General features: G+C 34.2%; 1 protein-coding gene across 2 annotated transcripts in view; it reads left to right on the top strand.

Annotated features, from left to right (window-relative positions):
• The window catches only part of IntS2 (integrator complex subunit 2), a 99,423-nt gene that overhangs the window by 62,810 nt on the left and 9,827 nt on the right, over positions 1 to 26,786 (top strand). The window contains exons 12-17 of one of the 2 annotated variants that reach the window (XM_090370939.1): positions 6,158 to 6,500; positions 6,842 to 7,067; positions 14,402 to 14,404; positions 15,295 to 15,405; positions 18,905 to 19,012; positions 22,656 to 22,761. In XM_090370939.1, the coding sequence (XP_090227065.1) occupies positions 6,158 to 6,500; positions 6,842 to 7,067; positions 14,402 to 14,404; positions 15,295 to 15,405; positions 18,905 to 19,012; positions 22,656 to 22,761 (897 nt within the window). The remainder of the gene's footprint in view (positions 1 to 6,157; positions 6,501 to 6,841; positions 7,068 to 14,401; positions 14,405 to 15,294; positions 15,406 to 18,904; positions 19,013 to 22,655; positions 22,762 to 26,786) is intronic. The other variant, XM_090370938.1, reaches the window with a different exon arrangement.

The raw sequence follows: 26,786 nt of genomic DNA, 5'->3' as shown, positions 1-26,786 counted from the left end.
TTCGCGGGGGTTACGTTCCTGAGAAATGTCACGAATAACGAAAACGCGAATACTGAGTTATGGCTCCCATAGTAATAAAGGGGTTCTGTTCTAAAGTATGAAATATATAAGAAAAACTAGTCTAAAATTTTGTCAATGTATGTATTATATCTACCTTAATATTATGACTATGTACATAGTGAAATGCAAGCATATGGCATCGAAATGAAAATAAGAAACAATTTAATATTAAATGTAATTTTTATTAGCAATTTCAACAGTGAGCGATTGTATGGGAATATGTGCAAATTAAAATCATTATGGCTTTTTGCTCATTATTTCCATGCTCATTATAACCAAGTTCGACTGTGCTACTTCACGAATATTCTTGTACAAGATGTGAGTGAAAAGTTTGGGGATTGACTTTGTATCTCAAATTGCAGATCAGCTTGAAAGGTTACTATGTTTAGAATAATCAGCAAATGTGACTTGTTGCAACGTGTTTGTTGACTCATCTGGACATAGTAACATATTGGATCACAAGTTTATCTGCAGTCGGTCTGAATTAGCAGGAATTGAATAGACAGTGTTTTATGTTTTGTCGCATTTTAAAATAAGTGATATTGCTGAGCATAGAATTTGCATAAACTTTTGTTTCAAATTAGGGAAAAGTGCAACAGGAATCCACAAAGTGCTAAAAATAGCTTTGGAAAAGCTGTTATCTGTCATTCAAAGGCTTTTCAGTGGCCTCTTCTCCATTGAAGATGATCCTCATTTTGTCCACTCTTCAACTTTAAAAACAAATCATTCATTTACTCATATTTGTGATCTAATCAGGAGCGATTGGTGTTTAACTATTCCCAAAGTTGCTAGTGACATTGATATTTCTTATGGAATGTATCAATCAATTTTAACACAAGATTTGGGAATGCAATTCATTTTCATTTCAGCTTAGTTTGTGCCCCATACTCCTTTTGATGATCAGAGAGTGCCAAATTTTCATATGTCAGGATCTTCATTAACAAGCTGCTAACCTACACTTTGTTTCCCATCATTACTGGTGGCGAATTGTGAGTGTATGGCTATGACCTAGAAACAAAGGCTTAGCCTTCTCAATGAAAGATTCTGTCTTCTACAAGGCTCTTCTTGTACCCAAAAAAAAACAAGACAATCTTATCGAAATCTGAAGATCATGCGTATTGAATTTTTTGACTTGCAGGGCATTGTTCATTATGAATTTGTCCCTTCCTTGTGGTCAAACAGTGAACCAGGAATACTGCAAAACAGTTTTATGAAAATTGCACAATTATATTCATAGAAAACAGCCAGAAAAGTAGGCTTCAGGGAATTGGCACTTACATAATTACATTTCCTGTACACGTGGTGCTTTCCATTCAAGAATTTCTGTAAAGCACTCTGTCACTGTGGTCCCCCCATCTGCTGTGCTCTCTGAATTTAGCTCCCCGTGATTTTTTGTTTCCCAATCTTATCCCCCCCCTGAAAAATCATGGATTTGTAATGATTGAGGAAATTGTTCAGAACAATACAGGAACTATTAGTAATTCCTAAAGAATTCTATCAGGAATGATTTCAGAAGCAGCAGAAGTGTTGGAATCATTGTATGCAGTGTTAAAGAGTCTACTTCAAAGGAGACCCATATACATAGTCCCCAAACTTTTTATTCACACCTTGTACATGTGTATGATGGCATCTTTGCAATGAAAAGATAGTGAATACTAAAATTCACAGAATTGAGCATTCTGATTTGAGAACATGTTGAATCTAAAAATAATGCTTTGTCACTTAGTAATGTATTGAAATGGCCTATCTATTAAATAGAGACACTTGGTTTTGGGGATTAACAATGCAACCACCACAGTGAAATTCATTGGTGGTTGAATAATCCTTTGCTATTGAAAAAAAAAATCTTTATCAGTTAGGTGATATCAACTTCATAAGAGACATGATAGTGGGTATTGTTGCAGTATAGCACCCCTAAGAGCAACAGTAGTGTAATACTTGTACCTGGTGCAGACATCATCAGAAGTCTGTCAGTGGCAATTGACGGGAACAGAATGAGATGAGAAAATGATCTACATCCTTCATAGTAGATTGTCACATAACTGGCATGTAATTTTTACAGATAGCATTATCACATCATCAGGGTTATTGGTGTCATGATAATGCAGCCATTCAAATCAAGCTGTGTAAGCCACCATTAATGATCCCAGGGCATGTTGATAGCTGAAACAGGTGATGAGAGGAAATTACAAAGCACATCCTTAATGTGCTGACTATCAGCTGTCACAGTTGACAGAACTTGGATAAGTGCAGAACCAACAACCACAAGATAAACACTTCATAGAATGGATTATCTTGTTCATGCAGCTATGTGTAAGCTGAAACTGTATTCAAGCAGTGCACACCTGTCTGGGTGCAAAGAACAAGAGAATCAAGATTACCCTAGTAGAAAATATGATGCAGAGTGATGAATCATTCTGTGCAGTACAGGCATCAAATAGATGCATTTGGATGTGTCATGTGCCAGTGGCACCTCCATAGCCAGATGGGAAGGAGCAGCAGTGCGTAGCACACGCTTCTTGATTAGACCAGGGTTCGAGCCCATCACCACCAAATACGGAGGATGCGGAAAGGTCAGGGAATGACCACCGCATATCCCGGAGCAATATGGCCTTAGTTGCTAATGTTCTTAAAAAAAAAAAAATAACAATAATAATAACAGTGTCGTGTGCCCCAAAGAACAGTTTCATTTAGATTGTATTGCATCACCAAACAATGAAATTCAGTGGTGGTTGCATGTTGGTTTTGGACCTGTTTTACATGGTTTTCATTAGCTGCACTTGAATGCCACCATCATTTGTGAAAATCTGTACAATTCTGCCTCATCTGAATTTTTACGTTTTAGAGAGGGATAGCCGTATTTGGATCAGTATGACAGCAGTTGTTATAAAAGAATAGTAATAGCAAGCATATGAGTTTATATAGCAGCCAAAAAAAAAAAAAAAAAAAAATTTCATACATTCATTCCCTCTAAAAGTTTGTTCAGTTCCTCCTTGAATTTATTTAAGCTATCAACTTCCACAATGACATATGGAAGTTTGTTCCAGCAATTAGCCATCTGCTGGCTAAAGGCAAATTTCTGCACATCTGTTCTACAACTGTCTTTCCTTAATTTGAATTTATGCCCCCTCAGATTTGTAATCTGAGCAAGTGGAAGAATCCCATCAGAATTCAGTGTGCTCAACCCATTCATTCAAAATTTATATACCTCAATCAGATCACCTTACAGGTGCCTAGTCTCCGGCCACTGCAATTTGCAGAACTTAAGCCTTTCTTGGTAGGAGGGCTCCTTCGTTCCCCTCACCAATCTTGTTGCCCTTCTCTGTACTCACTCAAGCAATTCTACATCCTTCCTAAACTGAGGCCTCCAGACCTGAATGCAGTACTCAAGGCATGGCCTGACCATTGCCTTATTAAAGGAATAATGTGGTGAACCCGCTATTTATAGCCCAGAATGCAGATAAGAATCCACTGAGCTCTGAACTCCTTTGAGATGTTTCAGAACAACATTCAAACACTAGAACAAACACCAGATGGGAGTTTATTCCAACAAACTCCCATCTGGTGTTGTACATCAATAAGCTGGTCTAATTCAAGGAAGAATTAGACAAACTGTTAGAAGAGATGGACAGATGATATGGGAAGCAATGGGTTTTTTTGGCTGATGCTGTATAAGCTTGCATTATTTGCCACTTCTAATACTAACAAGATATCCTAGTTCAGAGAACTGGCTGCAGCGTAACAGGAGAGTGGAGCAAGCTTCATCAAATCCTAGAAACGAAAAACTTGCAGGAAGTATCCCCAGAGGGTTACTGATGTCATTGAAGTCATACTCAGGATGAAAAATTTCTTTTTTTCTAATTGTGCTTTTTTTATGTAGTAATACATATTGGAAGATAGTGTATATTGAATTAGATTGGCAAATTCATTCCTTTTTGGATTGTTAATTGAATGAACAGCATTTAATTACAGTATCCAATGTTGAGGCAGAAAGAATTTCATTTTCATTATTTGTTTAGCATTCACTAATAGAGAACCCCATGAAATCATTAATATCTCTGTAACAAATGCTTGAAAATATATAGAAAATACATTTAAGACTATGTGAAATTGAACTAACTCATGAAAGATCTGAAAATGTCCATGTAGTGTCCAGAAACCCAACACAGTGTTTCAAAGTCTGTAAATTATATTTTTACCACCAGATCACTTGGTTCAACTCTTCTTGATGTAACTTATTTTATTTATTTTTTTGTTATGGATAATATTCAGAATTAAACCTAATCCAAATATATGTTTGGATATTGAGAGTGAACACTTTCACTATATCTGATGTGTTGGACTCTTATTTTGCTGAGTCTGAGATATGTTTTTTTTTTTTTTTTTTTTTTTTTTTTGTATGTTAAGCAGTTGTTGCAGTGAAATTAGAGATTTCAAAAGCTCTCAAAGTAGTTGCATATCCTGTAACTTACTTTGAAATAGTGTGGTCTAATAGTTGAGGTAGGTAATAAAAATCAGAAAAAAAAGAAAAGAAAAGAAAAATGTTTAACAAGCTTCTAACATAATCCAGCCATTATACTGTAATTTATATTGTTGGTGGTGTCAGCTGGTTTTGGCACATGTTAGAGGAAGCTCCTGGAATCAAGTCAGTTTCTGCAAATAGTTGTTTTGCTTAATAAATATCTGATTATAGTAAATAAAATCTTAAGTGCCTTAATTATGTGGATTAGCTTGTTTTTGTATTTAGCTGAGTATTTAAAAAGTTGTAGATTAATATTCATAGATCCTTTGTGATTGTTAATTTTAGCCAGGATGTTGCAAATAAAAATTCTCTTGTTAAAGTTTACTTAATGAACTAAATGATATAGTTGGAATTTATTATCAAAAGTACTGGAGTTTTCAGTTTGTGTATATTATAGTTTATTGTGTAACTGATGGTAGAATTGACACCAGTGATTCTCCTGCGAGTTATGATCTTTTTGCTTGCATTCATTGTTGTTTGTATGCTGTGCTTCACTAGCTGGTTGAGAGTCACGTCTTTGTGCAAGGTGGTGAGAATATGGCAACCTGAATTCAGCCCATTAATTTTTTTTTTTTTTTTGCATGGGGGGGGGTAATTTATACATTCCAAATTTGTAGTTTGCCAATGATATACAGAAACTTTGCTAGCAGGGATAAGGTGATTATCCCTTTGTACAAGGCCATGGTTAGGACACATCTTGAGTACTGTATACAGATCTGGAGGCCTCACTTTAGATATGGATGTAGATCTGCTAGAATGGATGAAAGGCTTCAGTTTTGCAAATTGCAAAACTGAAGCATCTAGAGATTAGGCACTTGCAGGGTGATCTGATTGAGGCATGTAAGGCCTTAAATGAATGGAGTAAGTTGAATGTTAATGGCATTCTTCCTCTTGCATACACATGAGGGTGGATAAATTCAAGTTGAGGAAGGATGGTTGCAGGTTAGATGTGCAGAAGTTTGCCTTCAACCAGCGGGTGATTAATTGTTGGAACAGGCTTCCATCTGTTGTTTTGGCAGTGGATGGTTTGAACAAATTAAAGGAAGAACTAGACAAATTCTTGGAAGGTATGGATGGGTGAAGTGTGTGGGGTTTTTTTTTGCTGATGCTATATAAGTTTGCTTTCTTGCATCATTTGCTGCTACTACTATTTCTTTAGTTTACCAAATTTATGTTTTATTTTTTGTCCAAATCTGATAATTATGCTTAGTAGACAATACATTGTTCTGTTGAATTTTGTTTGTATTCAATACATTGAATACAAACAAAATGCTACAAAGCTAATAAAATACTACAGACTTAGTGTACAAAGCTAAACTTGTAAAAACATCAATTATCTGACTTGTACTACAAATACTAGTAAAAAAATAGCATAAATACTGTTTTTTTTTTTTTTTTTTTTTTTTTTTTTTTTTTTTTACTAGCTTAGTAGTAAGAGTCAATACCTTATTTCTTTAAATATTTTATATGTTCTTATATTAGATATTAGCTTTATTACTGTTTTTTAAAATGTTCATATGCATCTGAAAAATGTTTGCTAAAAATGGACTGTTTTTTTTTTCCCCGCCTCTCTAGATTTTGCTCTTGTGAAACCATGTCCCTTGCAACTCTTATCGCATTTGGAACACCTTTTAACCTTACCTCTTTCTTTGTTCTGGTCTTATGCTCATGTGTTTGTTTCTCATTTGCCTCAATTATTAGATTACAGTATTCCACGTGAGATCTTGGAGAAAGCTAAGCAAGTATGGTGGAAATTAAATTCTATCTTTCCACGCCAACTTTGGGTAATGACAGTGAATGCTCTTCATCCAAATCATCAATCTAATCATCGAGCTCCAATATCAAGAAGGAATTTGAGTCTTGATGATATTATTCTTGATCCCCTTCATGTCCTTCGGTGTGATGAAAGAACTTTCAGGTAAGATTCTAAAAGCACTTTTTCCTTGTATCTGATGCCAATTTTATATGAGCTAATGATAATTAAGCCAAAAACAGTGTTCGTAATTTTGAAGTTTTCTTTTTAGGCCATTTATAATGAAATTTAAGAAAGTGAGAATTGTGCTTGTACTTTACTGAGTAATAATCATAATGTTCACTAGTAAGATTCCTTGTATAAACAAAACCACTAATTGATTGTAAGATTATGTTGAGGAGGGGTAGTTTTATTAATTGTTCATGATAGTGATTTTAAATTTATATCTATAATTTGTAAAATGGTTTAATGTTCAGTTAATTTTTTTTTAAAAATAATTCTTGTAGATGTGCTCCCCTACTTGAAATCATTCTTCACATGCTCCGAGCCTTTTTGGCTGCTTCCCGATCACACCTTGCACATCACATATTGGAGCATCCTGTATTAGACAAGACTGGTCAGCTAGAAGGAGAGAAAGAAAGAGAAGAATTAAGAATTGCTTTAGTTGCAGCTCAAGAAAGTGCTGCTGTGCAAATCCTCTTGGAATGCTGTCTTCCAATAGAACAAGATAAGGTAAGATAAATCATAAATACAGCTATTTAATTTATAATACAGGCAGTTCTTGCTTTGAGTTTTCGCTTTACGAGTTTTTTTTTCAAAGTATCAAGTATCAACAAAGTTGAAAATATGAACATTAATTGCAAAAATTAATGTTAAACATTCATTAATACCGCATTTCAAACCACATGCATAGCTATACAATACAGTGTACCCAGCTTTACGATATTAATCTGTTTCAGAGACACCATCATATCGTGAAAATATCATAATGTGAACCCAGTAACACATTGTTTTTTTGGTAATTCGTTCCACGACTTCGGAAGTTCAAATCAAATTTTCACTATATAACTCCCTAAATGGTCAATTTTATAGTGTAAATTGTATTAGTTATCAATTCAAATCACTAAAATGCACTACACTTTCATCGTTATCATACGTTCCGTTATAAGAACCAATTTTGAATGTCTTTGTGACATTTTTCTAAAGCACATTTCTGGAGGGCATGACCATACAACAATAAAAACAATTTGCACTTTTCGGTTTATTGGGCTTTTTAGCATTAGCATTAGTAGAGGCATTTGATGCAAGAAAGCAAGCTTATGCAGCATCAGCCAAAAAAAAAATAAACAAATAATAATAAATAAATAAATAAAAAATAACCACTTCCACTTCACCCCTCTGTTCGTTCGAAATACCTGTCCAGCTGAGCCTCAAACTTATTTAGGCTATCAACCCCCACGACAAAGGATGGAAGTCTATTCCACCAACCAACCACCTGCTGGCTAATGGCAAATTTCCTTACATCTATCCTACATCTGTCTTTTCTCAATTTGAATTTATGCCCTCTCAGGTGATTATTCTGAGCAAGAGGAAGAATCCCATCAGCATTGAGCATGCTCAAACCATTCAAGGCTTTATACACCTCTATCAGATCACCTTGCTGGTGCCTAGTCCCCCAGACACTGTAATTTACAAAACTAAAGCCTTTCTTCGTAAGAGCACCCCTTTGTTCCATTCACTAATCTTGTTGCCCTTCTCTGTACTCGTTCTAGCATCTCTACATCCTTCTTGAAATGAGGCCTCCAGACCTGTATACAGTACTCTAGGTGTGGCCTGACTATTGCCTTATACAAGGGAATAATCACCTCCTTATCCCTGCTAGAAAAATTCCTATATATCATCGACAATACACCATGAGCTACTCTTGCAGCCCATCTGCACTGCTCAGAAAACTTCATATCTGCCTGCACAACCACCCCCAGGTCCCTTTCATTCTCTACCACTGTCAGTGTAGTACCACAGAGTTGATACGTTGCTCTGGGGTTACTGTTTCCCATATGTAGTACTTTACATTTGTCAATGTTAAACTTCATTTGCCACCTCTCAGCCCATCTGCTCAACCTTTCCAGATCCTGTTGCAGTAGCATAGTGTCAGTAGTGTCCTTGACAACCCTGCCAACCTTCATATCATCTGCAAACTTGGACATTAAGCTTGATATACCATCATCAATATCATTTATAAATACAGAAAACAATAAAGGACCCAATACTGAACCCTGAGGGACTCCACTAATAACATTAGTCCATGATGAGCAGTGTCCATTGATTACCACTCTCAGTCTTCTCCCCCTCAACCACCCCTTTATCCATAGCAGCAATTTGCCTCCAATGCCACACTCCTCCAATTTGTGCAGCAGTCTTCCATGTGCAACAGTATCAAAAGCCTTTCTAAGATCCAAGTATATAATATCAAAGTTATTCCCTGCATCCAGTTCTTTTGTGACTGCATCATAGTATCCAATCAAATTGGTCAGGCAAGACTTCCCCTTAACAAAACCATGCTGTGTCTGAGCTATAACTGAAGTCTTGTCTAGATGATCCTGCAGTGCTTCTTTAACCAGTGCCTCCATTAATTTTCTAGGAACAGAAGTTAAACTCACAGGTCTATAATCACTTGTGTCAGCCTTTGATCTTCCTTTGTGAATTGGGATCACATTTGCACATCTCCAGTCTATGGTACCTCCCCTGAGTCCAAAGAAGCTCTCATAATTATGGCTAAGGGTTTGCTTACTTCCTTTGCTGCCTCCTTTAATAGAACTGGATAGATCCCATCCACCCCAGGTGCCTTACTTGTATTTATCTTCAACAATTTCTCCTCCACTTTACTCTCAGTTATTACAAGATTCTCTAGCTTACTGCCAGAGTTGAATACACCTCTGGCATTCCCCTCACTGAATAACTGCCCATGTGTGAATGTCGATGCAAAATATTCATTCAGTTTGTTAGCTACCTGGGCAGGATCATCAACAGTTGACCCATCAATATCAAGTGGACCAATCTGATTCATCTTCTCCCTTCTAGAATTTACATAAGTAAAGAACTCTTTGCTGTTTTTCTTTGCATCCCTTGCCAACGATTTCTCGTAATCTGCCTTCGCCTGCCTAACCTCCTTTGTAACTTGGTTACAGATCAACTTGTATCTATCATAGGCTTCTGTGTCACGTATTATATTTGTATGTATCCCATGCATTTTTCTTCTCTGCCATATGTCTCATTAGTTCATCTGACATCCACTTAGGCCTAAACCTTGAACAATATTTCTTAGTTGGTATGTAAAGCCTAGTAGTTTCCAAGATAAGTTCTTTGAATGCTTCCCATTTTGAATTTGCTGTTGGTAACATCATCAGTTGGTCCCACTGTATAGAATTTAAATACTGTCTCAGTCCATCGTAGTTGCCTTTACGAAAGCAGTAACCCTTCCCTTTACCCCTAATGGTAGTTACCTCTTTGAGTAAATCCCACTTCAGCACATTGTGATTACTGCCACCTAGTGGTTCATTTACCTGCAGATTCTTAATGGGTAGAATTTTTTTCAGCCTGGACTGTACTTGTTAACAGGAGAGATTGCTTCTACAGGGATGGGATACACTTAAATAGAAAGGGTGCAAGAATTTTTGCTGATGCTGTCGAGGCAGTGTTAGGTGGGTCGGAAAACTGCTAGTTGGGGGGGGGATACAAGGACTAATAGATTAACAGTAGCCACTGGCAGAGGTGGAAGTGATTCTTGCACTGCTTCTATTCAAATGAGCAGAAGTCTGAAAAACAAGATGCAGGATATTTCAGAGACTGCTGGTAGTCATTGCGTTACAAGTAAACACATGGGTTGTGTTAGGGTAGCTAAGAATAGAAACAGGTGCATGTATACCTGCGTGTACACCAATGCTAGGAGTTTGGTAAATAAATTTGATGAATTTGAGGTATTGCTCAAAACATCAAAGGCAGATATTGTTGGGATATCAGAGACGTGGTGTCACACAGATATAAGTAATGCGGAACTGGAATTTGGGGAATACAATGTATATAGAAAGGATAGACAGGACAGGAGGGGAGGAGGGGTTATGCTATTAATTAAGAAACACATAAAGTCAAAGGAAGTGAAGCCAGTTGACATCGATGGACAGGGCAGTGTCGAGTCAGTTTGGTGTGACATAAGCATAGGGAAATCAAAATTGAGAGTAGGAGTGTGCTATAGGCCTAATGACTCTGATGAGTATAATAATATATTGTACAAGGAAATAGAGTGGGCCAGTAAATCAGAGAGTCTTATAATGGGGGATTTTAATTTCCCAGATATTGACTGGAATTTGTGGGTTGGTCACTCGCACACTAGCAAGGCTTTTGTGGATTTATTGGATGATTGTTTTCTACATCAGCATGTTCGTGAGGCAACAAGAGGGAGCAATACTCTTGATCTGATTATCAGTAGTGATTCTTCATGCATTAAGAACCTGCAGATAAATGAACCACTAGGTGGCAGTGATCACAGTGTGTTGAAGTGGGATTTACTCAAGGAGGTAACTACCATCAGAGGTAAAGGGAAGGGCTTTTGTTTTCGTAAAGGCGACTATGATGGTCTGAGACAGTATTTAAATTCTATACAGTGGGACCAACTGATGATGTTACCAACAGCAAACTCAAAATGGGAAGCATTCAAGGAACTAATCTTGGTGGCTACCAGGCTTTACATACCAACTAAGAAATATTGTTCAAGGTTTAGGCCTAAATGGTTGTCAGATGGACTAATGAGACATGTGGCAGAGAAGAAAAATGCATGGGATACATACAAATTAATGGGTGACATGGAAGCCTATGATAGATATAAGTTGGTCTGTAACCAAGTCACAAAGGAGATTAGGCAGGCAAAGGCAGACTACGAAAAATCCTTGGCAAAGGATGCAAAGAAAAACAGAAAGGAGTTCTTTACATACTTGAACTCGAGAAGGAAAGGGATGAATCAGATTGGTCCACTGGATATTGATGGTTCAACAGTTGAGGATCCTGCTCAGGTGGCTAACAATCTAAACGAGTATTTTGCATCTACATTCACGCATGAGGAGTTATTCAGGAAGGAGAATGATGTAGGTAAAGTAAACATTGGCAGTGAGCTGGATGATTTTGTAATAACCGAGAGGAAAGTGGAGGAGAGATTGTTGAGGATAAACATAAAAAAGGCACCTGGGGTGGATGGGATCTATCCAATTATATTAAAGGAGGCAGCAAAGGAAGTATGCAAACCCCTAGCCATAATTATGAGAACTTCTTTGGACTCAGGGGAGGTACCCATAGACTGGAGATGTGCAAATGTAACCCCAATTCACAAAGGAGGATCAAAGGCTGACACAAGTAATTATAGACCTGTTAGTTTAACTTCTGTTCCAGGTAAATTAATGGAGGCACTGGTTAAAGAAGCACTGCAGGATCATCTAGACAAGAATTCAGTTATAGCTCAGACGCAGCATGGTTTTGTTAAGGGCAGGTCTTGCCTGACCAATTTGATTGGATACTATGATGTAGTCACAAAAGAACTGGATGCAGGGAATAACTTTGATATTATATATTTGGATCTTAGAAAGGCTTTTGATACTGTTGCACATGGAAGACTGCTGCACAAATTGGAGCAGTGTGGCATTGGAGGCAAATTGCTGCTATGGATAAGGGGATGGTTGAGTGGCAGAAGACAGAGAGTGGTAATCAATGGACACTGCTCAACGTGGACTAATGTTATTAGTGGAGTTCCTCAAGGTTCAGTGTTGGGTCCATTGTTGTTTTCGGTGTTTATGAATGATATTGATGATGGGATATCAAGTTTAATGTCTAAGTTTGCAAATGATACAAAGGTTGGCAGGGTCGTTAAGGACACTACTGACGCTATGCTGCTGCAACAGGATCTGGAAAGGTTGAACAGATGGGCTGAGAGGTGGCAAATGAAGTTTAACATTGACAAATGTAAAGTACTACATATGGGTAACAGTAACCCCAGAGCAATGTATCAACTCTGCGGTACTACACTGACAGTGGTGGAGAATGAAAAGGACCTGGGGGTAATTGTGCAGGCAGATATGAAGTTCTCTGAGCAGTGCAGACGAGCTGCAAGAGTAGCTCATGGTGTCTTGTCAATGATATACAGGAATTTTTCTAGCAGGGATAAGGAGGTGATTATTCCCTTGTATAAGGCAATGGTTAGGCCACATCTTGAGTACTGTATACAGGTCTGGAGGCCTCATTTCAAGAAGGATGTAGAGCTGCTGGAACGGGTACAGAGAAGGGCAACAAGATTAGTAAATGGAACAAAGGGTTGCTCTTACGAAGAAAGGCTTAAGTTTTGCAAATTACAGAGTCTGGAGACTAGGCACCGGCGAGGTGATCTGATAGAGGTGTATAAGGCTTTGAATGGTTTGAGCATGCTCAATGCCAATGGGATTCTTCATCTTTCTCAGAATAATCACCTCAGAGGGCATAAATTCAAATTGAGGAAGGACGGATGTCGGATAGATGTGCGGAAATTTGCCTTTGGCCAGCGGGTGGTTGGTTGGTGGAACCGACTTCCATCACTTGTTGTTGAAGTTGATAGCCTAAACAAATTTAAAGCTCAACTGGACAGGTATTTCGAACGAACGGAGGGGTGAAATGGGAGAGGGTTTTTTTTTTTTTTTTTTTGGCTGATGCTGAATAAGCTTGCTTTCTTGCATCATATGCCTCTACTAATGCTAATGCTTGAAGAATCACTACTGATAATCAAATCAAGAGGATTACTCCCTATAGTTGCCTCCCGAACATGCTGATGTAGAAAACAATCATCCAATAAATCCACAAAAGCCTTGCTAGTGTGAGAGTGACCAGCCCCCAAATTCCAGTCAATATCTGGGAAATTAAAATCCCCCATTATAAGACTCTCTGATTTACTGGCCCACTCTATTTCCCCGTACAGTTTCTTATTATACTCATCAGAGTCATTAGGCCTATAGCACACTCCTACTCTCAATTTTGATCTCCGAATGCTTATGTCACACCAAACTGACTCGACACTGCACTGTCCAGCAATGTCGACTGGCTTCACTTCCTTGGATTTTATGTATTTCTTAACTAATAGCATAACCCCTCCTCCCTTCCTATCCTGTCTATCCTTTCTGTAGACATTGTACTCTCCAAATTCCAGTTCTGCATTCCTTATATCTGTGTGACACCACATCTCTGAAATCCTCACAATATCTGCCTTTGATGTTTTGAGCAATACCTCAAATTCATCAAATTTATTTACTAAACTCCTAGCATTGGTGTACACGCAAGTATACATGCACCTATTTCTATTCTTAGCTACCCTAACACAACCCATGTGTTTACTTGTACTGCAATGACTCCCAGCAGTCTCTGAAATATCCTGCATCTTGTTTTCCAGGCTGCAGCTCATTCCAATAGAAGCAGTGCAAGAATCACTTTCACCTCTGCCAGTGGCTACTGTTAATCTATTAGTCCTTTTCTGTTACTGCAAGTGATTATAAATGGGTAGTTAACTCGATGTTATTGCATTTGTGAAAATACCGATAGCTGGAATCGTGTGGTTTTTTACTTTATTATGGCAAAATGTGTTTGCCCTTTACTGAAATCTTCAATTGTATAAAAAACATAAATAAATTTTCAGAATCTTCTCTTCACTCCTTTTTTTTTTTAAGCTTTGTAAACTTGTTACTCCGCACAAATTATGTTATTTGCAATTTGTGCATTCCATTAAAAAATGCTTATGCATCTATTGAAATTTATAAAGAAAAGAGAAGATTATCTTGGAAACAAACACCCCTTGAAGCATTTCTGAAGAAGACGGCTCCTTGTGCAACAAACCAACGAGTGCCAAGCCAATAATAAGTGATCAACGAGTGTGCATTTAGTCGATGATGAAGAATAGGCATTCTTTAAAATTCGTAAGTCATTAATAATTTCTTTATTATTATAATTTGCTTGATTTTACAGGCTACATTTAAATTTCTTTGGATAAATCAATCATTGTTGAGAACGTAACCCCTATTTTTAACATTATGTCTATGGGATTTAATTCCCACTTTACGAGTGCATGCTAGGAACAAATTAACTCATAAAGTCGAGAATTACCTGTATTTTTAAAATAAGGCTAGTGAAAAAGATGCAAAAAAGTTATCACATATTTTGAAAAATGAGTAAGTGAAAATACTTATTTCTAAAATGCAAAAAAAAGACAAGTTCCAATTCTCAGCTGACTTCTAATGCTGCCTTTGACTATGCTGGTTCCACAAATTATTCCACAGAAAGGTGTGTCTGCCCTTCTTAATAAAAAGGCCCCTGTCAACTGGACTGGGGAGACAAGATAAGTAACAGTATATGTCTGCATCCCACCCCTTTTCACAAAGCCTTAGGTTTTTAATGTTTATTTTATCAAATTCTTAAATTGATTAAAGAAATCATTATCAATCAAGCATTTTTAGTCTTTAACCTTTTTGATGTGGCACTGAATGGAAATCAAGTGAAAATTTTGGCTGGAAGATAGTACAGTATATTTTGCTATTAACAAATTCTTCTCCATATATGTTAAAAAACATATCTGATTACTGATTGAATATGTATTTTTTTATCCAGCTTTTTATTGGTAAGTTGAAGAATAAGTGACCAAAGTTGCTTTTTAATTGGATGTTGTCATTCTTTACAAAGTCAGTTTTCTCTAAGGTGGATTCTTTGCACAAGTAGATTATAAGATTAAGGATGAAATAATTTAGAGAAAGGGCAAGTCTAATTTTATTAAATTATAAAACACCACTTTACTAGCTTCTGATAACATTTGAGCATATGAGTGTGTGTGTGAAAACCAAATTATACTTAGTTTATTCATAAAAGACATAATAATGAGATCATCTCCTCCTTGCTTTTGTTGCAGAAATGTGAAGGATTGCTAACAAGATTAAGAGAAGTACAAAGCCTTATATGCTCTCATATACATCAAGTTTTTATTGCTGAACCAAGTTTAGCTAAACTAGTACATTTTCAGGTTAGTATTTTTAAAGGCATATTTTGGTTATGAAAATGATGCATTATTATTTGTATTTAAATTGATGAAACATCCATTTTTTCTTTAAAAAAAAGATAAATCCTTATTGAAAAATAATTTTATATGCTTTATAAATGCTTTCAAAAATTATTTTTTAAAAGATGAAGTGACTAGAATGTTTATGATTACTTTTTAAATATCATTGCACTTAACATATAGGTCATGTTTAAAACATGTGTTATACATTACATATTACATGGATTGCCATTTTCTATAGAAATCTGTGTTGCAAGAAAGTGATGTTCCTCTACTACTTCAAAATTTTTTTTTTTTTTTACTTGAAATTATTGACAATACATTTATAAACTAGCAAAAAATAAATTTAAAATTTATTTTTTAAATTTATTGATTGTTATATTTATTTATCTATTTTATTTTTATTGTGGCTCTCAATATCTTACAATATTTGTAAATAATATATACATATACTGTATATTTCTAAAAATTTCAAAATGCAGTAGTATTCACTTTTAATGATATGTAAAAATGCTATGTTTTTATGTTATTAATCATGATTGTTGGCAGAAGTGTGAAAATTGTGTATTACATAATTATCTCGAAAATCATCTTAACAAGTATTTTTCATTAAAAAGGAGGGGGGGAGAATAAGCTTATTTTAAGAGCATGTTTATTGTTCAAGTTAGCGGTTCCCAACATATGATTCACTTGTGGTCTGTGTTTATAATTCTTCATATATATATATATATATATATTTTTTTTTTAATATGCAATTTGGAGCAGGGACTTGAATGGTCCCCATTTTCATATAATTTGTATATTCTTGGGCAGATTTATGTGTGTATTTATTTATGTATTTATATTTGATAATGGCTGAGATTTACTTTTATTTTTTTTTTATGATACATGAAACTGAAAATGAGTCCCAGCCAAATGGTTTTTCAATCTGGAGAAAAATGGTGGAAGTCAGTGTGATGCATTGACCAGGTGAAAAGGGACATTTTTGTGAGCTTTTTACGCTGTTTAACTTTAACAGTGTCCTGCCCTGTGCACAAAAGTAATGAATGATAATGTCCAGTGATGGGCAGCCCTTTCTAGATTATCTACTAACAGCTAGCTCTCTGAAACTCAAAGGATGGATGCCATCTCTTTGGCAGCTGAAGGAGCACAGTTGACCTGCTTTTGGGTGGGAGATGAAAGGTGCTTTAATTGCTCAGATTGTTTCTAACCCCCCCCTTCCCCCATTGAAAATGGAGAACCAAAGTCTAATACATCGCAAAGCTAATTATAAAATGCTTTGGATTTGCTTCAAAATGCTGAAGATATTCCATTGAGAGCTGATGTCACAACCATTTTTGATCAGGTGTCAAAATTTTGAGGACCAATGCACGGAAAGTTTCTTCATTCTTAAGGCACTTTTTAGAATGTTTTGCATTCTTTCCTATGACATATTGAGGGTATTCATTATGTATCAGGTGGTCAGCCTGCTATCTTTCATTATCATATTGTGCATTTCATATTCAGATTCAGTTGTGATGACAATTGAATGGTTCTTGAACCTTTTATTGTCTTCAAGGTCCTTCCACAATGATGGCATTTAAAAACTTGTTACTGTTGTTATTGTATCATCACATAACATTGTCACCATATCCTGTTATGTGTGTTCGCCTATGCGTGAGAACTGTGAAACGGTTTTAACTGTTTGTCATGTTTTTATCGAGATGCACTTCTTGATTTATCTTTGTATTTTAGCTCTTTTAATAATCTGTCTCAACTATTTACATTCAGCCAGATTTTAGATGACAGAGACAATGTTTGACATTTTTAACTTCTTACACTTGGTTAATTTATATACACAGATTTAAATTTTATCATATATTACTTTTATATTCTTTTATTTTTACCATAGTGCTTTTTTATATACTTTTGCATCTCATATTTAACATCTCAACGTGGTAGCCTCTTTATAGGCTACAATACATATTTAGTACTGTTTTTATTTTGACTTAATGCATTATGGCCTAAGCTGCTAATGTGCCATTAAAAACAAAATCAACTGATAGATCTCAAATATATCAGTTGATTTTGTGTTTAATGGCACAAATAACTGATATATCTCTGTGATTGTTATTCTTCCACAACCTGGGATTTTTTCATTTTCATGTTTTCCACTACCTTCATCACTTTGGACACCTTTAAAAAATATATGCTGTTGTGCAACTTTCAGATTATTGATTAAATGTATAAAGAAGATGAAACATATTGTATGCCAACATTTAGGAATTGTGGCCTATTTCTTTTTCAGTTTAGGCTCAGGACTTTTCGGTTGCCCCTCATATTTTTGTACTCGCCAATCAAAATATTAGAAACTTTCTCTCACAGTTTGAAAATGGGTATTCTCATATGTTAAGGATATATGTTATAGCAAGGATTCCACCAATGTCTGGTTGGTTATAAAATGGCTATTGCACCATTTTTCTCTATTGCATCTGGCAATTCTTATATAACCGAAGGTAAAGGATTTTGCAATTAAATACTCCGTTCAAGGACATTCCAAAAATTTTGCATTGGTTCAAAATCTAGTGAATATGGAGACTGGAAGGTGCAGCACCATTCTATGATGTTTGAACCATTTTCAAGCACACCAACATGATGAATAATAGCACTGTCCTCAAAATGTGCACCTTTGTTTTGAGGAGAGGAGATTAAAAGAAAAGTGTTTTTGTTCAGGTGTTATATAGTCTTCCATGATACTAAGGCAATCTCTGGAAATTTGTAATTCAAAATGGGTGATGAACTGAACATATATCTGCTGAGCATCCTCCACACCATAATTTTATTACCATAGGCTTGCAATGTTGAGGTGGTGCATGTGTCTTCTGTTGCCTTGTAGGGTAGAGAACCATGCGTGTCTCTTGCCATTAGTATAGAAAAAAGTATGAAGCAAGATTTGTCAGACTTTATTGTTGCAATGAGTGGTTTTAGGTAGGATACGGACTTCCATATGATAATTCCCTCCACTTTATTTGGCTAGATGTGGAAATGTTCTTATCAGGACTTAATTGCAGCACATTGAGATGTCCCTTGCTATGTATATTCCTGGATAATGCTCTTTGGCCACATTACCCAAGCAGATGCCTGCTAGGGTTAGAGTATTTAACACCACGTCTACTTCAGTGTGATAGCATTTATGTGTAATTGTTACAACAAATAGCCTTGTATTAATAGTTATCTCCTCTGGAATTGCTATATCTGTCTTCTTTTTAATCTTGTGAATGCATGTATCCAAACATAGATCAACCTCTTATCAAGCAGTTGTTGAGCTCCCATGTGTACAATACATGCTGTCACTGGGATTTCAAATGTTTTGCCAGAATGCATACAAGTGAAATTTGTTATTAATATTCCCACTACTTATTTGTTATTAATATTCCCACTACTATATATATGTAAACATTTTATATATTTATATACATTTTAGGGTTATCCCAGTGAATTAATTCCAGTGACTGTGTCTTCAGTTCCTTCAATGCACATCTGTTTAGATTTCATACCTGAACTCCTCAGTCAGCCTCTTCTTGATAAACAGGTTTGTTATTGCAATGTCAGAGAATCCAAATGGGAAATCTCTCAGTAATTTATATTTTAGATTTAGTGTCTGTTTTTAATGCAAATAGGTAAGGAGAAGAAACATATATGAAATGCATATTTAACTAGCTAAATGTGCAAATCCCTTCTAAGTGCAGAATTAAAAATATAATCATCATTATTTTGAATAATTTCATATTTAATGAAACTCTTCGTATAGTTTGGTAAATGGCATACCTCATATTGTACTATTAATTTGCTTATGAGGACAGTATTATGCAAAAATAGTTTTAAACAAGGTCATTATAAAATTAAACTTGTGGGATACAGTCCCATCATAATAGTTTACCTTTAAATGCCATTGGAGAGCTTCCTTGGGTATTACTATTAAGCACAGCATAGTAGTGCACTGTATATGGATGGGGTGTTGTGTTATAATATGATTATACAAAGAGATAGTTAACAAATAAAACTCTAAAAAAAACAGTTCCTGTGTGCAATTGTGGATGCTGATTTGTACTACCATAGTTGGTCAATTGTTAAGTGACACCTAACCTACTTCTAGCAGCATACATATCAAAATTGTTATTTATTGCACAGTTTGATTTTTTTTTTTAATACAAATTATTTGTTATACCTAATTTTTTTTCCCTAGAGCATTATACAAATTATCACAGTACAACGTATCATAATATGAGGAACTGCAATTTTTGTTTACTTTAATTTAAAATAACTTGTTCTCATAAGAAAAATAATAAATAAAGAAATATAACTAAAATTAGTTTGCCATTTAGCCAAAACCCGTGTGTGTGTGTGTGTGTGTGCGTGTGTGCGTGCGTGCGTGCGTGCGTGCGTGCGTGTGTGTGTGTGTGTGTGTGTGTGTTTTTGTGTGTGTTTTAAGTGGTAATGTGCCATGTAACAATGACTTTTGATATTCATGGAAAAGGTTTCTTTGTGTTTTTATTTTTGAATTAAGTTTTCATGCTTTTTTTTTCTCAGTGAAGAAGGGTGAAGAAGGCAAAAATAAATTTAATGGAATATTTGTCTTAAGAAAGTATGGAAAATATTTAAGATATTTTCAAGATTCAAGGTAAAAAGTCATCTATATGATGACTTTTTTCCTTGTTGTTTTCATTGCCAATATATTGTTGATTATTTCCTCACAGTCCATGTCTTGCAACAGATTTTCAAGACGTCGACTTACTTGAAGTGGTCAGATAGTCATTTAATCACTTGTTCAAATTTGATGATTTCACAGCTGGCAGTTTACAAGTTACTTTCACAGATGACTACCTTTAGACACTTTCTTTATCTGCCTATTGTTAATGTTGCCACAGTGTGATGCAATTTAATTGTAGTTATGTGTTGTAGTATTAAACATTTGTGAATCTGGTTTGACAGCAAGCTTACCTTTAAGGGTCATATATCCTGTAATCAGAAGCCTACTATAACTAAAATGTATAACAAGCTTTATTTATTGTTAATTTAATAAATATCTTTCCATTTGCTTGGAAACTAGCTAAACATGCATATCCCTTCTAGTGTAGAATTAAAAATATCATTCTGCACTTAGAAGGAATTGGCCATTGTGGCCGGAGAGGTTTATCTTTATTGTCACTGTTTTATTGCAGCTGATATATGAGCACAACAGACGATGGTGGGCTGTGCATTTTTTGAATCAGCATACAGGCTCAATCTCATAATGTGCATGCCCATGTCAGCATATTATATATACTCTAGACTTCAGATTTGTTAAGTAGAAAATGTTTATGATGATAATAAATCAGATATATTTGTAAATATGAAAATCTTTGCTACAACAAATATTTTAAGCTATAATAATGTAATATTTTTCATTTGTGGTTTCGTAAATATATGCACTTCTTGTTTAATTTTTATTGTTGTTAGTGCTATTAGGCTCATATAATTTTTTTTGTTTTTGAAAACAAATTTATGCAATTGTAGAATGAAAAAAACATGACTAAAGCATTGTGACCTGCCTTTCCTCTCTTTTTTGCTAGTGTAAGGCCAGTATTTTGTAGAAACTGTTGATATGTTTGTTGCAACATGAGGCTTAGATTTGAAAAAGCACAGTACTTGTTAAAATTCAATCATAGTTACTTTCTAAGGCAAATACATATAATGCACATTTTGAGATAATGCTTATTGAAATGGAAATGAAGCAGAAATGTGTGTATTTCAAATTTTAAATGATATATGCTTGCAAGAATAGCAGTGTTGGCAAAAGTAAAATTGATAGTAGACATGAGTTGTCTTTGTGATTGCTTCACTGTCCTTAAGAATAAAGATGAAATTAAAGAAGCCATTTTTGTGACAATTATCCAAGAAAGGAGAAAAAATTGAAAGTAATTAATCAATTTTGGTGCATTTGTTCATCATGTAATATTCTAATGCAAGATACCATCGGTCATGTCTATTTCATTATTCATGATTATGAACAACAGATCATAATCATGAGTATGGTTCAAATGAAACACTAAATGTTAGGTAAACTCATTTTCAACGTAATCTTCTTGTGCAACATTTTTTTTTTTTTTTTTTTTAATTACAAAACTAATGGCTGAATACTGTCAGAGAAGAATTCCTTTGACTACTTATGAGCCAGTCCTGTACTGAAACAGTAATGAGTTCATTCATGCTCTGTGTTGCTGGTTCACTGTGAACCTGAAGAAGTTGATTTCTTAGACTGTATAGTGACTGTAATGCAGCCATGATTAGGGATGAGTTACAGGTACATTACTTTTAGCCTTTTCAGTTCCCCAAAACAGGAAATTCCAAGCTATGGAATTTCCTGTCACCTTCAGAAAAGGTGGTGCTCACTGACCGTACTTTTAAACAAAAATCGGGTTGTGCTAGAGAGATACATGAAGAAGGGTATGACTGTCAACAATGCTTCTTCCTTTGATATATTTTTGATCTACCTGAAAATCAGGCAAAAAAGACTTGGTTCTGAGTGATTGACCTTGTTTAGACTAATCAGAAACTCAAAGAGGCATTAGGGGAAAGCACTTTCACTCCAGTAACACGGTACAAAAAAAAATGATGCATGATTGGATCAACAAACGACCAGAGAAATTCTCTTGTGGTTATTTAAGCATTATTTTCATGATGTGTATTGCAAGAGAAAGAGACTGTGTTGAAAAATGATGAGGTTCTTAGCATAGGTTTAAAATAAAGAATTGTTTATTTAAACATTATAGCAAACTTTCATTGTACATATATTTCAAGATAATTTGGGTGAACTTCTGTGTTAAAACATTTTGCATATAAACTGATTAAATTTTCCAGTTCATTTAAAAGTTAATTTTAAGTTGATTAACAAATTTTGTTTCAAAGAATTATGACAGTATACATTAATTTTCAGTAATTTAAAACTGTGGAATGATTTGCAGCAGTTCTCATCCAGTTGCTTATTCACCTAACATTACTTCTTAATATAAATATTTTAGCATACAAATTAAATTTGTATAGTGAAGAGAGCTGTAAACTTTCTTCAGAGATTGTCAAACATATACATCCTAAAGCTGTTTAGACTAAGTTAAAAAGTTAGAAATCACTAAACTGCTATTGATGGACTGATTTCATAAAGGTGAAGGACTCATTTTATTTATTTTATTCTTTAGGTTTTTGCAATTGAATTAGCTTCTCACCTTTGTCTGCAGTATGCCATCCCAAAATCGCTTAGCATTGCTAAATTATGTATCAACGTTACACACACACTCCTTGGAGGTATGATTTATTTTCATGACTATTATCTGTTATTAAAAATTTTCAGTTCATTTTTATGATAAACTTTGCAAATGAAATATGGTGGTTTATTTCAGTTTAAATTGTGTAATTTGTTAGTTAGAACAAGATTTGAATATATCCCTTCATTAGTAACAGAAAACTCTATTGACACTGAATGTTGTTTATTTCATGGTTTTATCCAGTGATCATAACGTGTGAAAAAACTTTTTATGCATTATTGTAAGGTAATTTCATTTTAGCATAAGTAACAGAATATTGAAAATGTTTTTTTTGGTGGGAACTTTTAATAATACAATTAAATTACAGACTTTTTGACATTCTGCTGGTGGTTATTAAATTGCAAATTGTGCTTCAAACATACACATTGATTTAGTAAGAAATTTTAAGAAATATAAAAAAATTCTGAACTATAAACACTTTCTTAGGCTAGCATTTTAGCATAAATTATTGCATTTTTGTTATATTGAAAACATATATAAAAGAAAAGGTTACAATTTAATGTTTAACAGTTAATTTATTCAATAAATTAACCACTAAACATCCAATTATATGTAATATCCAATTAAATTAATTTTAATTGGATGTTACCTACAACCCGCTATTAATAGCATCATTTTTAACAATATTTTATCTTTAATAATATAAATTCTGTAACTGATGATTTTTAAGCAATTATGCATTGTGAAAATTGAGTACTTTTGTATGTTGTTAAAAGTGGGTTCTACTATGTCTGTAGCATTGTAATTAAATGTTTAAAATTTTTGCCAAGTATAAAAGTATAGCAATGCATTTAAAAATGGTTAAATTTTAACAATATCATCACTTTTTTTTATTTAAAAATGGCTAAATTTTAACAATGTCATCACTTTTTTTATTTTTTTTGCCAAAAAAGAATCAAAAATATATGTATATAAAAAAAAAAACACCAACATCACAAATTAAAATTGTTTTAATGTCACCAGAGCTTTTCATTCAGATTCATATTGCATATTTGTCTGTAGAAGTTCACAAGCAATTTACATGTTGTATATGCTGAAAAATGTGGAATAACTCATGAGGGTCCTCCTTCTGTGACAAGCTAACTTTAACTTCAATTGAAGAGATTTTTAGAAATTCCTCCAGTTGTTGACAAGAATCAAACTGAGGCCTCTCTAAATCAGTAGCAAACAGTAATGTGTCATTCTGACTGAAATGCCATTCTGGACAAACTATTATTTTAACAGTACTGACTTTAACTACTTTTTGAAATTTTAGAAAAATATGGTATCAGGGATAATCTTTTAAGAGGAATAAAAATTTGCATGGAGATGATAAATCTGTATTGGAAATTGAAGTCCTTGGAGTAAGTTAGGTCTGTACTTTATTGACTCTTTTTTAATTTTTAACCACCATTTACTGAAGGAACGTTAAGTTACTGACCGAGTTTAGTGTAGAAGTGTAAAAATTGGGTTATTATATGGGATGGTATTATGCTGTTAAATACTAGCCTTCAATATGTTCACGTCTCTGAAAAAATAGATTAAGGCTGTAGAGAACTTGTCATGAAAATTAGTTACTATAGAATAAAATACAGTTAAATCTTTATTAGTTGATTAATAATAAGGTTAATGAACAACAAAAATAGTTCTTGTTCTTAGAAAATTGATTACACAAAAACAAAATTTATGACAGTTGGGAGAGATAAGGGAAATTTAGATCAGACTAATATCCAAAAATTGGAGCAAGTCAGTAATATTGTGTATCTAGAAGTTTTTAATGAAGATGAATTCATGAAAATGAACAGAGTAAGTGTTGATTTGGAACAACAGAGATTTTATCCAAAAGACAAAATTAGCTGGCTGTTTATAGCATATTTTAAGCCTATTTTAATCTGCAGAGCTCAGAGCTTGGTAAGAAATAAAGGTATTGATTAAAAATTAGAATCTTCAGACACTTATTGTTTTAAAAAAATAAATGGAACTAACAGTTGGAAGCAGCAGCAAGACCAAGAAAATGAGGAAATAAGAAAATATATTGGGGTATCACATATTCAACAAAAGATAAGTGCAACAAACTTAATTAAGCTGTATAAAGGATGAAAAAATAAAGATTGGTGGGTAAATTGTGCCAAGAAAGTATTAGAAAGAACAAAACTTACTCTGCCAAGTGCTAAAGAGTTATCAGAAAATAGGATAGTCTGGAGGAAAATAGTGACTGGAAGGCTCGTCCAGAATGACAGATTTGTACTACTATAGATGATCTGTACACCTACTTGGTATAATAGATTTAAGTGATAATGATAATGAGATTAAAATGGTTTTATTTTAATAATAATTAAAATAAAATCATTTTAATCCTTTCTGGATTATGTATGTATATTTACATTTTTCATGTGCATACCCTGAAGAGTATGCACATGTATTTGTTTTTCAAGGTCATTTTTCAAAAATGTTTCAAATAATGTGCCCATTTGTGTGTAGATTGTCTTGAAATTTTACAATATCTGCTGCCATTTCTTATCTGTGTTTCCAACTAATAGTAGACATAGTTTCACTAAATGGCAGCATGAAAATCACTTTGAAAATCAGAGGAGGAGAAGACGGTAGCAGCACCTGTTGACCAGTTTAGGATTAAGAAAGTCAGCATTCACTAGAATTCAGATACAGAAGTTGATGAAATTGAATCAAATGATAACTAAATAGATGTAGAGGATATTATTTCACTAAAAAAAGTAATTTTCTTATAAAGAAATCAAATCACAGTTTGATTTCTTCAAATTGTGATTTGCTTTTTGATAATAATTTTACTCTAATGTTGGGCAAACAATTCGAAATAATCATCACAAATTAATATTTGAAAGCATTTATGTAAAAAATTTTAATTTTTAAAAACTTAAATTCTCCAAAACACTACTTCAGAGTTCACCACTAGTGGGAAAACTCACTGCTCTGTTGCCACACATATTCATAAAACTTGCTCATGAAAGGGTTAAAAGAATTAAGTTAAACTAAACACTGAGAGAAGAGGATCCTTTCTCTTTCTTAGGTGATATGTAGATGGGAACATAGATTTAAATTAAGATAATTGCAGACCAGATGTAAGGGAATTTCCTTTTAATAAAGAACAGTGATTACCAAACAGTTAGTCATATGAAATAAATGAACAGGAGTAATAAGAGAGAGTTTTTAAAATAATGCAGAATAAAGTTTTTTTTAGCTGATGCTGTAAAGCTTTTTCTCAACAATATTGTTTCATAAGTAACAGTAATGCATCAGTTAGTGTATAACTTATTCATAAAATAATAATTTGCATGTGAACCAAATCCTATAGGATAATTTCATTACAATCTTTGTACAAAAATTTTAAAAATAGCTGGAAAAGTTTTTAATAAAAAAACATCACATCAATACAGATGTGTTTTTTATAATGACTTGAATAATTATCTCCTTAATTTTTAAATTTTATTAATATATTCTCAACATAATGCATTTCTTTCATTAAATTACCTAGCTTATCGCTCCTGCAAACTTGGCAGCTGCAGAGTTTATCTAGTCACTTGTATGGCAAGACTGCTCCTGAGCTTACCTGTATACCAGTGATGGCCAGATTGTAATTCAAAAGTCAAGTGTTGAAGTGTGTTGGAGAAATACAGGATGGAACAATTTGTGCCTCAAAATATTACTTTGTGTTAACAGGAAATAGGAAAAAAACATTGCAAATTGCAACTGGATGTGCAATGATTTTAATGCAGAGTTCACATCTTCCATGAAATTCAAGTGCCATTTAACTCTTAACCTTTTTGAAGGTTATCTTTTTTTGGCTTGCAAGCTTCTAAATATTTTTATTTTTTTTTCTCTCAAACCTTTGAAGATCATGTTGTTTTGCTTTGAAGCCCGTAAAGGTTATCTGTTCTATAGTTCTCAAGTTTGCTAAGTTTGACCAACCTTGTTCTATAATCCCCCCCCCCGTTCCTGCTAGTTGCTCTTCTGACCATCCCACCTGCTGGGATATACAACTTGATATTC

Source organism: Mastigoproctus giganteus, chromosome 3, assembly GCF_048544385.1.
Source record: "Mastigoproctus giganteus isolate SK-2022 chromosome 3, ASM4854438v1, whole genome shotgun sequence".
Lineage (NCBI taxonomy): Eukaryota > Metazoa > Arthropoda > Arachnida > Uropygi > Thelyphonidae > Mastigoproctus > Mastigoproctus giganteus.
The sequence above is the reverse complement of the archived record's forward strand: the minus strand, read 5'-3'. Positions and strand labels throughout refer to the sequence as shown.